The sequence below is a fragment of the Copadichromis virginalis genome, linkage group LG19, assembly GCF_057382275.1.
Source record: "Copadichromis virginalis isolate Kocher_CV1m ecotype Utaka linkage group LG19, C_Virginalis_male_GT1.1, whole genome shotgun sequence".
NCBI lineage: Eukaryota > Metazoa > Chordata > Actinopteri > Cichliformes > Cichlidae > Copadichromis > Copadichromis virginalis.
In genome coordinates this window covers 34779722-34795589 of record NC_140636.1, presented here as the reverse complement: position 1 = coordinate 34795589, position 15868 = coordinate 34779722, and the positions used below count along the sequence as shown (strand labels likewise).

The window sequence follows — 15868 nt, the reverse complement described above, 5'->3', positions numbered from 1 at the left end:
GACAGTCGCAGATGCTTTCTGTGTGGTGCAGGCTGTTAGCTTTCTCTGCATTTGTTTGCATCATACCACCGCCCTCTCCGTCTCTCATTTTCATTTCTCACATGCCACAGTCCTGTATTGCTTTTCTGTCTCAATTAGAGACTAGAGACCAGAGATATTCTCCTCTACTGCTCCCACATTGACATACACCGAGTCCCTCGTTTAAAATGCAGGTGCCGTTAGAGGTGTTTGCATTCAAAGTTGCACCCCTGCATTTAAATTGCCATGAGCAAGTGATCTCTGAGGTAAATCTCGCAAAGGAATGAACTGCAGGTAATACACAGTTCACTCCCAGTGGGGAAAATTACCTTTGCCCCACTGGTCCTGTGGCTGTTGCTCATTTCTGACATGTCTGATCTCATACACAGCAGAGTATGAGCAAGCCTGTGAAAGCAGCTAGTCCAATTCGAGGCTGCTGTTGTCCTTCATTTGAGGCAGTTTTTGTTTTAAAAGTAGCCCCTGTATCTGTGCAGTGCACTTTGTTTTTAGAGTGGACAATCTGTTCAGAGCAGCAGCAGACTCCTTTTTTCCCCCCCACTGCACTCGAGCCCTTAGCAACCCATGGAGTATCTAACAACAGACATTTACAAGAGGGGAGATGATCTTTTTCTGTCCTCCTTGAGTCTCATCAACAGAAAGGTGACCTGATGAGTCACTATGGTTTGTGGGCAGGCTTACGCTCGCCTGACTATAGGCTGTCTTAGCCAAGCCGTCTTTGCATTTGCAGTTTGCTCACAGCCCCAAAGCTTTGATTTGTAAGCATCTCATTTGACGCTGGAGAACAAAAAAGTAGCTTATTAATTCCTATTAAAAAAAGAAAGAAAACCCAAAAATGTAAAAGAATGATTTGAAAACAAGATTATCCCTCTTGTGCAAAGAAGTGGATCTGTAATTGTAATTTAGTCAGGCTGGCACGCTGCCCAGCATTTGAGCTTAACTTGGCAAACTTTTAATTGCTCTGCTCCTCTTGACACCAGTGTTGCCATAGAAACGTACGCCAGTTTCCATAAGGGATCCTCGACCGGCCCAAACAAGCAGCTAACATCCTCATCAACACTTCCTGTTCCAGCACATGGGTCTGACTGGTTTAAAGTGAAGCTAGGCATCACAGTTGCACACTTCTGGATCTCATCAGTTTCCCTGAAGAGCATCCGGCAGTATGGGCAGCCCAGTACTGGCTAATTGGACTTTCCATACAACCCTATACCTACGTAGTTCTCCTTGACAGGAGCTCAAGAAACTTTTAATGTTTGTTACGTTTTCATTTGCAAATGAATCCACCCAGCTGGAGCAAAAATTCCCCTGAAGGGGCAGGGTGTGTTTGCATGGAGAGAATGTAAATATATATATATTTTTTAAAATCACTAAAAACTAATTGATTAGTGACAGGTTCACAGATCGTTTCACTGATCCACGGACGTGCACACATAACGTTCAGCAGGCTTTCATGAAATAATGTTACTAAGAGTGCAGATTTGAGTGAATAGGGTTCATTTTCTCCGTGTTTAGCAATTAACTTTAGTGCATTTATGATCCATTATCGCTAATGATTACAGGAATTACATATGAAAGGCGCTGGCAAAAGTGAAAATGGCTTCACTAGGGTGTAAAAAGCTTTTTTTTTTCAGCTGCAGGACCTGATGGGAAAACAGTTGTTTATTGCAGAAAAGAAATGGCTTTTTCTGCAGGGCATTCCCATGGAGATGGCAATTTAGAGAAGAAATGGATCGCTGAATATGTCTGTTTCGGGCCGCCGACGCCTCAGTGAATTGCAATACCAGACGTAGCAGGTGATTTGGTGTCTTTCCTGTCCACATGACTGCGCACAGCTATGTGCCAGTGTGTGAGGGAGTTCACTCAAATGTGATTCATTAACACATCTCTAAAACCATCCAAGTTTCCAGCCATCACAATTTCCTGGCAGGGCTTTTCCATGGGAAAGAGAAGGGGCGTCTTCTTTCTCCAGCAGGCTTTATTCTCACCTCGTTCCCCAGGGCACCGCACACCAGCTGGAACTCGCTTAATTATGCACCCAGTTTGGCGCAGAGGTCAAAGTGGCACTCTGAGGAGTATTATATGACAGTCTAAGTTATTTAGCAACATCCACCAAGTTGTGGATGAGAACACTGATTTTTATGAAGAATGTTGCAATTGTTTTGCAGTATATATGTGCTTACATACATGTTTAAATTGTGTTCTTTATTCATATGAGAGCAACTCAACTCTACTCAACCAGCCAATATTAGGTACATCTTGCTAGTACTGAGCTGGACCCATAGATGCCCTCATTGTTTTGGAATAGATTCAACAAGGTGCTGGAAACCTCTTCAGAGATTTTGGTCCATATTAGGTTGATAATATCAGAGAGTTATTGCAGATTTGTTGGCTAACTTCCTGTTCCACCACATCCCAAAAGTGCTCCACTGGATTTAGATCTGGTAGCTATGGAGGCTACTTGAGTACAGGGAAACCAGTTTGAGATAGTTTGAGGTTTCTGACATGGTAAAGTGTCCCGCTGGAAGCAGCCATCGGAAGATGGGTACACTCTCATTAGGAAAGAGCCCTAAGTGTGCCAAAAAATATCCCCTGTACCATTACACCGTCTCCAGTCTGAATCAATGATAAAAGGCAGGATGATTCACCATACCAGCTGAATGTCAGAGCAGAAATTGAGACTCATTAGACCAGGCAACGCTTTTCCAATCTACATTGTCAGAATTTTGGTTAGCCCATGGAAATTGTGGCACACACCAGGAGTACCTGGTGTGGTCTTCTAATGCTGTAGCTCATTTGCTTCAAGATTCAGTGTCCTGTGCATTCAGAGATGCTCTTCTTTGTTCATAGTAGGTGAATATTTGATTTACTGTTTCCATCCTTCAGCTTGAAGCAGTCTGGTCATTCTCCTCTAACCTCTGGTAACAAGGCCCTCACCAAATAATTTCTCTTTTTCACACCATTATCTGCAAACCCCTGAGATGGTTGCACAGCAAAATTGTCAGTTTCTGAAAATCTCAGAACAGCCAACATCACGCCATATCTATTTAAATAAACTGTTGCCCTCATTCTGATGCTCAGTTTAATCTTCAGCACAGGCTTAAATGGTTGGTTATCGTTAGCATTTATTAGCAGTTGAACTAATAAAGCTAACAACTACTAGTCGTAACTGGCAACTAACAGAACTTATTGTTATTATTTGATACTGCAGCTAATTCAGCTCCAGTATATAGGAAATAAAAGTTAAATATTAGAAAATAATTTTGTATTAAAACAATTATCTTACTTTAAATCTTATAAGTCCAAAATACTAAAAGTTAGTGGTAACAGAGATTATATATGTAAAATGAAATGGAAGGATGCAGGCCACATTAATATGCCAGTGGTGTCCTGCTAGCCTGCAAGTGTCTGGAAATGTAGGTACTGCAAAATACAGAGATTATAACAACACAGTTGGAATGAAAGCAGCATGAAGGTCACTGTTCTATGATTCAGAAAAGGGGTCAGTGCAGCCATCTGCTGAGAAGGAACAGCAGTGCACAGGCACACAGCAGCAGAGCGCAATCCAGAACAATATGTCGAAAGAAAGTGTGAACGTAGTAACCGAACGGACACGACAAATGATTTGGAAGTAAAAAAACAACCAGTATGCTGTGGGGCAATGGCAAATTAGCAGCTTTGAGGGAAGCTCTGTTAGGATAAAAGAAAAACATAATGATGACACGATGGTGGCCATCTTTAGCCTTTTGATGTGCTAATCCTGGCTAGTCATGAAAAAGCTTTGTTTTCTGGAGGTTTGTGAAGAGACAGATGTGGTCTTGACTTTAGATCGGTGGGTGAAGAAAGGACGAAAAACAATAAGGTTTATCGGTTTATAATGTGTTTGTGCTAAGGTCAGATATTTTGTACTATTTCTGAGACATATTCATATTTTTTCAGACTGTTGAGGTCCTGGTAAAGTCAGCAGATTGCCTATAGATTATAGTAAAATAAGTAAAGAAATAAGGAGTGGATTTTTATTTAGTCACATTATAGGAGCATGAAGTTGGCAGTGAAATCCAGCTGCTTTCACTTACAATATCTTTTTTCATAATCTTCTGTAGTGAGAATGTAATGCCATCTCCAAACACAAATGAATGCTTGGATACTGAAAAGAAGACAAAAGCAGGGCTGCTTCAGGGAAAAACTTGAAAACCTGAAAACTTTTCAAAGCCTCATCACTGTTTCATTGTCACACACCCTAACACTGATGTCAGAATCATCTCCAGGCCAGACATTTTTCTTCTTTGCCCACCACCTAGACATCGGTCATTTTCCTCACTGCCCCCAAATCTCTTCCAACAATGACACAGTATGTGCCCGAGTCTCCTGATGACTGCTGAATCTTTAATGGCACTATTACTGCCGGATCCGTCTTTTAACAGCGGCGCTCTTATTTCTCAAGGCTGGGCCAGTTTTAAATAGCTTCATCTCTGGCCATTTTTGGAAAAAGAAAAAAAAAAATGGGCCCAGATTTTCAATTAGTAGGAGAAATGAATGTTTCCACACTTAAAGCCCAGCAACATATTGCATTCACATGATGGTTATTTATGCCGCTGATGCTCCCATTTGCTTTTATGTCACTTCATTAAGCATGTTCTTTAAATAACGTGGAGTAAATGGGATTTTTAAATTTTTAATGTTTTTCTGATGTTCTTGTTGTGTTGGCTTTGCCATATTTCACCTCAAGCTCCATCGCACTTTCTCCCTTCATCCTTAACCTGCTACCGGTGCCAGACAAATTACTGGTCCTGCCTTAAGATAAGGTGGACAGGTGACAGCATTCATACACTGGCACAAAGGTGCACGCACACACGTGCTGCGAATGCAAACATACAATATGGTGGCAGGATACACAAGATAGTGTTCTCTTGATAATCATTTATAGAGCTCGGTGGCAAGGGACAAAGTGCTGTTATCGCTCGCGAGCAGCAATGTTAGGTGCTAAACAACCCTCCACACCACGCTGCAGCACCATTAGCCTGTGCATCAAGGAGATACAATGTGCACTTTCTGTAGCTGTGCCAAGAGCTTCTTGTCTGCTACTGGGAGGTAATGAGTTCTGTCTATGGAGAAATACTCAAACCAATGCCTGTAATCACAGGAAAAGAAAAGGAATTAACGTGTTGTTGTGCCTCAGTGGATTTGAGGAGTCCTTCAGAGTTGATTTCAAAGTTTTTCTTTCCTGCTCCTTTGAGCAGAAAGTTTCTCTTCAACATTGTGATGTTTCCCATTTCTAATCCCTGCGCCCTGATTGTGCTGTTTGGGCTCACGTGCAGGTAAAAGCAGGTTTAAACGAGAGCAGATGCAGCTCCTCTAATCTCTCCCTGCTCCTTTGTGAGAGATTTATGAACAGAGATGAAGCAGTCAGTCTCCATTGTGGATGCTCAATAATTTATGCCGAGACACTCTCTTATACTTATGGTGAGAGATTGGTAATTGTCTTGCCACACAGTCGTCATGCTTTCAATCATCTCTGTGCTCTGCATTATGTATGATATTAATTCATATACATCTGCATCTTATATTGTAGATTTATGGCGTATGTTTATGAACCATCCATTTAAAGCTTTGCCAGGGAGGATGGTTACCTTGTTTAAAGTGGTTGAGTAGGCAGGAAGTACCGTGGGAAAACTCTCTGCTTGTTTTCTTTCTCTTTACACTCCGGGGCACGTTTCTGAAGTTTTGGTGGTAATCTTAGTAAAGATATTCTGCTAAATTAAGAAAATGTCAAGAAATGGTTTTGATCTCACAAAAAGGTGAAATACAAAGTACACAGCCACCTTTATTCAGCTGATGATGGACAGCTGAGAAGATAAAATCTACTATCTGGTTATCCCATTAAAGATTTAATCACTTTGCAAATATAAATTGTGCAAAAGTCTCGTGGCACCCCTCATTTCTTTGTATTTTGCTAGAAAACTGCAAAAGGCTCAATAATGTTTTGATACATTTGCAAATAGAAAAGGAAATACAGCATATAAGATAAACACAAAGTTTGTATCGTTCTAAAGAGCTTCAGAGTCAATATTTGGTGTGACCACCTTTATTTTTCTCACATCCTGAACTCTCTTAAAAAGCTTTTTTGTAGTTTCTTGAAATTTGTCTTCGGGAACAGTTCTCCAGGCTTCTTGAAGGACATTCAAAACTCTTCTTTGGATGTTTGCTGCCTTTTGTTCTGTTCTCTTGTCGATGTTGATCATACACTGCATCAGTGCTGTTTGCATCTGGACTGTTTCACCTCTCTCCCTGACCTCCTCCGTACATAATAATGACAAGTTGAACCAAACTTTTCAAATTTCAGTCTAATTCTTGTGTAATTTGGCGTAAAAGCCCTTTCTCCCCGTTTCTCTTCCTTAAGAAAGCCTTCTTGACAGGCACTCTTCCACTGAGACCGTTTCCGATAACGCTTCAGTGAACAGTAGATGGATTAACTTATGGGTCAGATGTATCTCTCAGGTCCTTTTTTAGGTATTTGCTGGATTTCTTTTTCTTATTTTTAAAGGGCATGACTTTCAGATAGTGTTCATCTGCTATAGATTGTTTTTTAGGGCTACCACATTTTCCTTTGTCCTCCACATGTCTAGTTTCACTGCATGCCATATTGAGATATGCCAAGTTATTGGAAATCACTTTAGTGCTGCAAAAACGCTCATTACGCCTGTCAAATTGTGTTATCTTTGGCATTTTGTTGGCATGTTTGACATACAATTCAAACCAACTCTTTGCAAAGTTGTCTGTCATGTGTAGACACAACACTAGTGTTTCCCTACAATTAGGTGCATTTTTATGATTAAATTATTTATAGCATGTTGACATTTGCTAGCACAAGAGACAAAATATAGCCTAATCTTATAAACTGCATTCATAATAATTTTGCTAAAATGTTATCATGCCTACGAGTTGGACACTCAGAATTCACCTCATCAGCTTTTTTCTTACAGTAGCTGTGTGCATGATTATGTCTGTGAGCATTTCAGTGTGTTTACTTACTAGACAGAAGCTAAGAGAGCCATAAAGAATTTAATAGCCATCTAAACAACCTACATTTGGCTGGTTGCTCATGAACCAGTTAAGTGTGCAAAATCAGCTTCTTTTGGACTCTAGTGAGACTCCACCAGGCACCACAGCACTCACTGCTCAATACATGACCCGACTGTTCCTATAAATTATGGACTCTGTGACTATAATTGACCTTTTTTTTTAAATAAAAAAAGAACAGTTTAGTGTAAATTTCAGTTTCTTTAAGTGTGTGTTTGAGAATGGATGTTTGCTTGATTCTGTATATGTTCTCCCTGTGGAGCAGCAGCATGATGTGCTGTGTCGAGCAGTCGAGCGTTCCTAATTATAGGCGGCTGTTATGTGATGTGTTTGGGGGTATAGCTGCGTCGGAGGTGTGATGTTTATCTCTACCTCCAGGAATAGCTGTGACATCCTTTTTCAACTGGTCAAAACCTCTGAATAATGCTGCTGTTGCTGCTGTAAGTTTTATCACAGTGTGCTTATATTGCCATTCAAATATCGTGCCTGCATATGTTTCAATAAATACTTGAATTCTACCAAACCTCTGGTCCAGGTTTGCCCTGTTTTGCAAGACTGAGCTTTATAGAGTGGAACATGTCACAGGGTGCCAGTTTATGTCAATGTAAGAACTACACATCTACACATGTGATGATTCATGATCGTGGACTTGGATTAGACTGACCTCAGGTCATTTTCCAGCATCAGTCCTTCCAACAGGTATTAGATGGCATTTGTGTTTGGCTGGTTGTCAAATAATAATAATGATAATAACAATAATAATGTGTTTACTACTACTACTTGTTATGTTGCCCTCAAGTTGCAAAGTGAAGCTTTAACTTATTCATGCTGCCACTTTTAGACTGGTTTTGATTACTGTCCCTTCTAGTACTATAATTATAGTAGTGCTGGAGGCACGCCTCCTTTCTTTACTCTTTGCTTCCAAGAAGCCAGACTCAAAATTTCACTAATTTGGCTGAGGTATGACAACGCCTGGACTGAATATCAGCGGCAAATTTAAATGCTTGGTTCAAATGGTTGTCGCTATGTGCAGAGTACGACACGGAGTATCTACAGCCATCTGTAAAACAGACAGGAAGCTCTGTCATGGTTTGGGACTGCATTCAGCCCGTGATGTTGTAGATCTTGTCAAAATTGATAGAATTATGAATGCAGAAAAATACCATCAGACTTGCATGCTACTCCACCATGCAGTACCATCTGGTGTCCAATTGGCAATGGCTTCATTTTGCAGTATGACAATGAGCCCAAACACACTGCCAATGCAGTAAAAGCATACCTTGATACAAAAACACACAGTGGAACACTATTGGTCACAGACTGTCCTCCCAAGACCTACATTATTGAAGCAGTGTGAGATCATGTTGGTAGAACAAAAGAAGGGAATAGAACAAAAGGCAGCCAACATATTTTCTTTCAAACTGTGTTACTCTATTTTTTGTGTTAATGCTGGCTGTTGTAGAAAATCTATTTCATTGAAATCCTCCATCTGGCCTCCCCACAGATTGAAGACATTGTTACACGAATCCAAGATGAGAAAGCAGGAGGTGTAGCCATACGGACTGTCAAAAGCTTCCTCTCCAAGATCCCAAGTGTGGTATCAGGTTAGTATTTGTGTGCAAAGGTGTGTGTGTGTGTGTGTGTGTGTGTGTGTGTGTGTATCCACATAGACACCCAACTAATGGAGCAAGTGGAGAAATATTATGGTTTTGCTACACTGCATTTTTTTGGTGATTGATTATAGGGAAAAGCTAAACCCTTGATGCTTACAGGTTAGTGCTGGCTCTGCTACACTGTGTGTGTATGTGTGTGTGTGTGTGTGTGTGTGTGTGTGTGTGTGTGTGTGTGTGTGTGTGTGTGTGTGTGTGTGTGTGTGCACGCACCTGTTTAGACATCTTTGTGGGGACCAACAGTCACTTATGAGGACAAAGGTGCCTGTCCTCATGAGTTTAAAGGCATTTTTGAGACTCAAAATGTGGTTTTAGTGTCAGGGTTATAATTAGGTTATGGTTAGGTTTAGGATAAGGGTCAGGGTTAGGCACTCATTTTTGATGGTTAGAGTTAGGGTAAGCGGCTAGGGAAAGCATTATGTCAATTAGATGTCCTCACTAAGATATTAAAACGAGAATGTGTGTGTGTATGTGTGTGATCCCCATTGCTAATCAGTACAAACTTGTCCCAAGTGATTTATTCTATGATCAAACATAACTATCCATCCCAACTCAGACGACAATGTCCACCACCACAAGGCACAATGGTTTGGTGTGTGAGTCACTTTGTCAGATACCAGATGGGACACCATATTGGGGAGTTGGGAGATTTTTGGATCAACCTTTTAGTCAGTACTCTATCACCACCATTAGTGTGACACAACATGAGGGAAGAATACCGTACCATCCTTTCTGAAGAAAGAGGCTCGTAGAGTCGATCCTAAGGTACGATAAAGCTGTTATTGGTGGCACATGGTGGACCAGCATCTTATTAAGACACTTTATGTTGGCTTTTCCTCTAAATTGTCCCCCCATCTATACAAAATCATAAATCAGCAACTGGGGAAAAAAAAAACAAGTAAACGCTTGTTAGTGCAGTCTAACTGGAAGCTGTGTCTGCACACTTTGGCTGCTGTTGACTGATTTCAGATTGTTCAGCTCAAACACAATCAGTGACTAAAAACAGAACATAGGAAAAGGTGGGCTTAGGGATTAGGGTTGGGGCATTTCAAGCAAAAGCACTCCTCCCTATCCACTTGGAAAAATTCGACTAATCTTCCAAGATTGCCCCCAGATGACTTTGCACAGACTTGTATATTTGCCAACTTTACCTATGCTGGGCCTCATTTAGCGGACTTTGGCTTTGCTTTTTTAGAAGAGCATTAGATGCTACCATAGATTTAAGATATAAGAACAGTTGCATAAAATATTTGATATTTTTGTAATTGCAGTATTCACAAATGTCAAACATCCCTTGCAGGAACACAATGCAGACTCGCGCCCTCTCCTCTTGCGTTTTGCACATGAAGGCAGGTGTCAGAGTGAGTTTCTGTGGTCAGGGTGGAAGCAAAGTGTGCCTGCCACTCTGAAATGTCACCTTTTTGGTTAAGTAAGATAATACAGGTTAAATGGATCTGTTTTTTTCAGCGGCTGTTTATCTGTGTGTGAGGCAGTCAGTGAAGAAAGCACGACCTTTTGGGCTCATTTAAATTGCAGCTACTACTGTTAGAGGCAGATGATGTCTTTGCCAATAAGACCTTGGCCATTGAGGAAACTGCCCGTGGTGCTGTGCTGCCCTTGTAACTATCACAGAAAAGCTCCTCTCTTCTTTCTCTCTGTCTCCACAAACTGTACTCATTTACGTTTGTACTCCTGTGTGCCCGTGTATGAAGTGAGTCACCCCTCACGGACGAGGGGGTTGCTCCCCGTCCCGAGGCTGTTTCTGAGTCACTCCTTCACATGGCTCCCCCAGGACCGACAGCCTCGCGGTTTCTCTCTCCAGCCTCTGCTATGTGTAAGACGGGGCCAAAAAACGAGCCGTCCAGGAGCGAAAAGAGAACGAACCGCACCCTGATTACTTAACGTTATATTTACACACCTATTCAGCTTTGACCCACAGCTTCAAAGGGACGTGAATCACAAAGCTTATTTGTGTTTTCCACATTGCGGCTTTTGTTGAAACTGTTGCAGAGCTGGAATTGTGACGCCTCTTCTAACCCGTGTCCTTCTGTGAATAACAGGGGCGGACATTGTTCAGTGGCTGATGAAAAACCTCTCCATAGAAGATCCAGGTAAATGTCAGTACATGTAAGCACAGCAGAGCTTCCAATCGAAGACGACGGCAGCTTCACGTGTCTGCTTTCTTTCATGTCACCAGCTGAAGCCATCCATCTGGGCAGTTTGATCGCTGCCCATGGATACGTCTTCCCCATCTCTGACCACGTTCTGACGCTTAAAGATGACGGAACCCTTTATCGCTTCCAGGTACGAAAAAAAAATCCACCTTGGGACTGTCCTTGATATGTGTTAGAAGGCCTTTAAATATAGAATAATGAGCTGATGGCAGTTTATCAGAGGGATGTGTTTATTGCGTGATACTAATGAGAGCAATCCCTCCTAAGCCTATTACTCATCCCACCAAGGTCGATACTGTGTACCCCTGCTGGATGCTTCATCAGAGCAGGAGGTGGCCTGTAGAACTGGGCCGATGGGTCAGTAATGCAGCTTGTCAGTCTGGTGGTTTTGTTTTGTTTTTTTTCCTTTGCTCCTTCTTCTTCTTATACAGCACGAACACTGACAGATCTGTCTGATGGCTACAGACTCTGCTATGACTCATTACTGTGACTGGGCCATTAGCATCTTAATCCAGCAAGCAGGCTACGCCAGGCAAGCTCCCCTATGGGAAGCGCTGAGCTGGCTACACGCTGGCTCTGCACTTTTTGCTGTTGCCAACCGTCCCTCGGCCCCTCCTCAGTCTACCGCTGGATGCATTTATCTTCACCTATTGTTCAAGATTAAAAGCCATTATTGCGGCTGTGCAGCGAGGGCAGCGAATGCCGCGCTTCCTTATTCAGCAGAGGCTAAAAATATTCCCTCTGATGTTGTCGTGATGCAACAGGCTCGCGTCATCGGAACCTCTGAAAAGAGTCCACAGTGGATTTGAAATGCGCTGGCCAGCCTACATTGCAAGAAATAGTGTCAGGGGGAATTTTGAATTGCTAGTCTACAAAAAAAAGAAATTTTAAATATGTGCTACACCAGGAGAAGACCCAGATTTGATTATGTGCCTTCTGCTGTTTGTCACAAATTCACAGTTTTGTGCACAGAGTGGTGACTTTCTTTTGATTTGTCATAATTTCTTCCTCTCCGAATCCAAATGACACCGCTGAATGAGAGCACGTTAACTTTTCTGTTCATTACATTCAAACCAGCACACTCATCAGTGCCGGGCCTTTGCTCCCGAGCTAATTGCTTTTATGACAAATAGTGCGAATGAAAAATGTCCATGATAAGTTCTAATTTTGCCCTGTTATTAAGAGCGTATGATAGATGTGAATGATCCATTAATAATGGACTTGAGAATGAACTTTGAATGCATAATATCACTTGTAGTAGACTTTAAGATAGAGAGACTGCAGCTACCATTGCCATTGCAGATCATTACCTGGAGCGCGCAGAGGTCAAAGGTCACAATCAAACAAAGAGTACTCATCCATAAAAGGGGCAGGGGTGGTGGAAGTATTTGCTGTTTTTTTACGTGATGATAAAAAAAATTGATTATTTGTGTAAATAAGCAAAATCTTTTTTTTATTTATTCTTCCTGCTTTCATCAGTCTCCATACTTCTGGCCTTCAAACTGTTGGGAACCCGAGAACACAGACTATGGTGAGTCACACGCTATTCCCTGTTTCTCCATCGGTGAGATCTCCCTAATGCCTTCAGCTGTCTCATTTTCTCCACAACTGACATCTGTAGCTCTGTGGCTGACACTCACTGAGTATTGATCCATTCCCTGTAATGTATCTGGCCCCCGAGGAACCCCACCCCCGCACCCACCACCACCCCCTTCCCTCCTAACACCACCAGGGAGAATCCTGTGGGATACAATTAGCTTAACAAAATAAAGGGACAGTCACTGCTTTGACAGCATCTCTGGCTATCTGCATGGCATTTACTCGAGGTTTGGTATTTCAAAAGAGAACACATGGCCTGCCTGGCTGCTCTGGCAGGATGTGCATTAGTTCACACAGCTGCGGCCTTGGTTTAAAAAAAAAAAAGCAAACAAAGAAATCCCACCATGCATTGCAAGTATTCTTTTTGTTGTTGTTTTATTGTAGTTATGACAGTGCTTATTCCCCTCTCTATGTTTCACTCTTTGTCTTTGTCACCCTGCAGCCATTTACCTGTGCAAGCGCACGATGCAGAATAAAGCCAGGCTTGAGCTCGCTGACTACGAGGCTGTAAGTAAACTGTCGTTTTGGTTTAGCGATCGCCAGAAAGCTCCTAATTCAATTCCATCATAGTGCATGAACCATAGTATGATGATGCTCTCGATTTCCTGTTTTCCTTCACTTTGTTGAAAAACCAAAAACGTGCTGAAGCAGTCTCTTCTGGGCTTTTAAAATAACAAAATGTATTTACAAGAGGATAAGAAAAGGAAAACAAACAAACAACAAAAAAGAAGAACAACAACATCAAATTCTGAAAGGTAGATTTCTTTACCAGGAACACCACTTTGAGGAATACAATGCAGTCATTTACCGGCCCCCAAATGTAAATAAAAATATCTTTAGGTATACCTGCATCAGCAGATCGATACAGTCTCAGGAGGGGCATTGCTGCAGTGCTGATCTCGTTGTTACACAATAGCAATCCGCTACACTTTAATATTCTAAATGACTCTGCAACTATTGTCCAGTGGACTTCCTTTCACTCCTATTCAGGTCACTTTATGCCTTCAGGCCTCATTGCTTTCACTGATAACATGCCTGCTTCTGTAGTTTTTTTTCCCCTCTGATTTTGTAACAAGCTCACATACTGTATTAATGCTTGAATAGCTTTTTGGAACCCAATGTTCACTCACAGGCACCAAAAAATGCAATTTCTACAGGTAAATACTGTTTATGATCATTGTTATAGTAATAAATAAACCTGAGAGATAAACAATCCACAAAAAGCACATTATCACCTCTCTTATTACCACAGGATACCTTGATTGGTTAGGACTGTAAACCCTTAACTCTAATGTTATGTTTTAGAACCAAGCAACTTAAATTTGTTTCATAAAATGTTAAAAATTATTGATGCAAGTTAATTCCCGTGTATGTCAGGTCTTGAGAAAGCATCTACTGTGCCTAATTATAAAGCGCATCTAACTTTCCCACAGTTATCCCTGTGGGGAATGCGTTTAATCATTGCAGTTTACTGGAGATGAAATCAATGATGTATACTGAAACAATATACCTGTGTGAAACTCACACTACATGTGGTATCGGCATCTTGTCATAAAAGTGAAGGCATCAGAGTGAAAAATCCAAGGGCCTTGAAATCAAAGTCAAGCCCTTTGAAGATAAACTCCTTAAGTCTTCCTCTTACACCGTGTCTGATTGGCTCCTCCAGGAGAACCTCGCCAGGCTGCAGAGGGCTTTCGCCAGGAAGTGGGAATTTATCTTCATGCAAGCTGAGGCTCAAGTCAAGTGAGTATATCAGTTAATTTTCTAACTTCAGCACTAATGTGACAGGATGTTGATACAATCAGGTTTAGAGAATGCTGAGCTTTGGCTGCCTGCACAGTGTTTGTGTTCTTTGTAAGCCTGACACCTGGTGGCTGAAATGTGCAAGTGCAGCGATAGTCCTGCAGTTAATGGCATACAGTAGCTGTCCTTTCTTGTCTTTTAAAATAGAAAATCAAAGTCTTGGCATCATTTAGTTGTTGCTGCTCTGTGGCTGTAAACGTGAGGATATAAAAAAAAGTCTTCTTATGTCTGGAGAGTAACGACAACAAGCAAATGCCAGCTGGTAAATGTCAGTTATGTAAGAGCTAGGTCCCACCAGGCCTCTCTTGGTGAACTGAGCAGACAGGTTAAGACCTACACTCCTGAGTTTCTTTGCTCTTTTGTCTGGCCTGTCTGTGTTTTTAACGTATGCCGGCAGCAGAGAGCAAGTATGGACCTTAGAGGGTTAATATTTCAGAGCCGTGAGCGTTTTATTTTAAAGACCTGTATCCTCTGCTCTCAGGATTGACAGGAAGAAGGACAAGGCGGAGAGGAAGATCCTTGACAGCCAGGAGAGGGCATTTTGGGACGTTCATCGGCCAGTGGTGAGTAACAGCCAAAATAAGGAAAAGAAAAAGTGCAGAAAGGAAAAAGAGAGTCACATGGTTCAACTAAAAAATGGAAATGAACTCAACAAAAAAACAGAAAAGAAGGGATGTTTTGTAGGTAGACAGTTTTAGCATTTAAACACTGAAAAGAGCAGATTTAGCTCCACATACTGTCCAGCAGATAGCCATGTTGTGTTGTTGGTAGCACAATCAGATTTGGTGCCAGTCAATTTGCATAAGAGTCTTTTGTGAGTGTGGCGTTGCTCAATAGAGCACCAGCACCGTATTGTGTGAGCAGCACAAGTGTAGACAATACATGCTGGAGAAACAGTCTTATCTGACCCAGAAACATGCTTTGTCTGCTGCTGCCTCCCACAGCCAGGCTGTGTCAACACCACAGAGATGGACATTCGCAAGTGCCGGAGAGAGAAGAACCCACACAGGGTAAAAAAGGTGAGAGGAAGAGACAAGCTGCCACCAACCACGTTCATTTTTAAATGTAATGTTTTTTAATAACTCTGCTGCTTAGTCATATATATATATATATATATATATATATATATATATATATATATATATATATATATATATATGTATTAGGGGTGCAACGATACACAAGATTCACGGTTCGGTTCGATACTTTGGTGTCACGGTTCGATATTTTTTCGATACAAAAAAATGTTCATGCCTTTTTAATTTGTCATTTATTAAAATTATAAATATATATTTTAACTCAAAAGTACAGTTTTTAAATTTAATGTTGCTGAAACAAAAGTAATTAAAAAAATAAATATATCTCAGGGCTCGCAAAATTTCAAAATCCCTGGTAGCCCTTCGGGCAGGGACTCTTCAGTTTTTGGTAGCCCAAAATAAATGTAAGTAGCCCGAATAAAAAAGAGAGCAATTTTTTGATTGATGTTTTGTTTCCTTTACAATATTATAC

At 41.3% G+C, this 15868-nt stretch overlaps 1 protein-coding gene across 5 annotated transcripts in view; it reads left to right on the top strand.

Moving 5' to 3' along the window:
- The window catches only part of LOC146686666 (regulator of G protein signaling 6-like), a 49705-nt gene that overhangs the window by 19267 nt on the left and 14570 nt on the right, over positions 1-15868 (top strand). For all 5 annotated transcript variants that reach the window (XM_085442700.1, XM_085442702.1, XM_085442698.1 and 2 more), the window contains exons 3-10: positions 8618-8717; positions 10844-10894; positions 10981-11087; positions 12437-12488; positions 12999-13063; positions 14223-14299; positions 14841-14922; positions 15304-15378. In XM_085442700.1, the coding sequence (XP_085298826.1) occupies positions 8618-8717; positions 10844-10894; positions 10981-11087; positions 12437-12488; positions 12999-13063; positions 14223-14299; positions 14841-14922; positions 15304-15378 (609 nt within the window). The remainder of the gene's footprint in view (positions 1-8617; positions 8718-10843; positions 10895-10980; positions 11088-12436; positions 12489-12998; positions 13064-14222; positions 14300-14840; positions 14923-15303; positions 15379-15868) is intronic.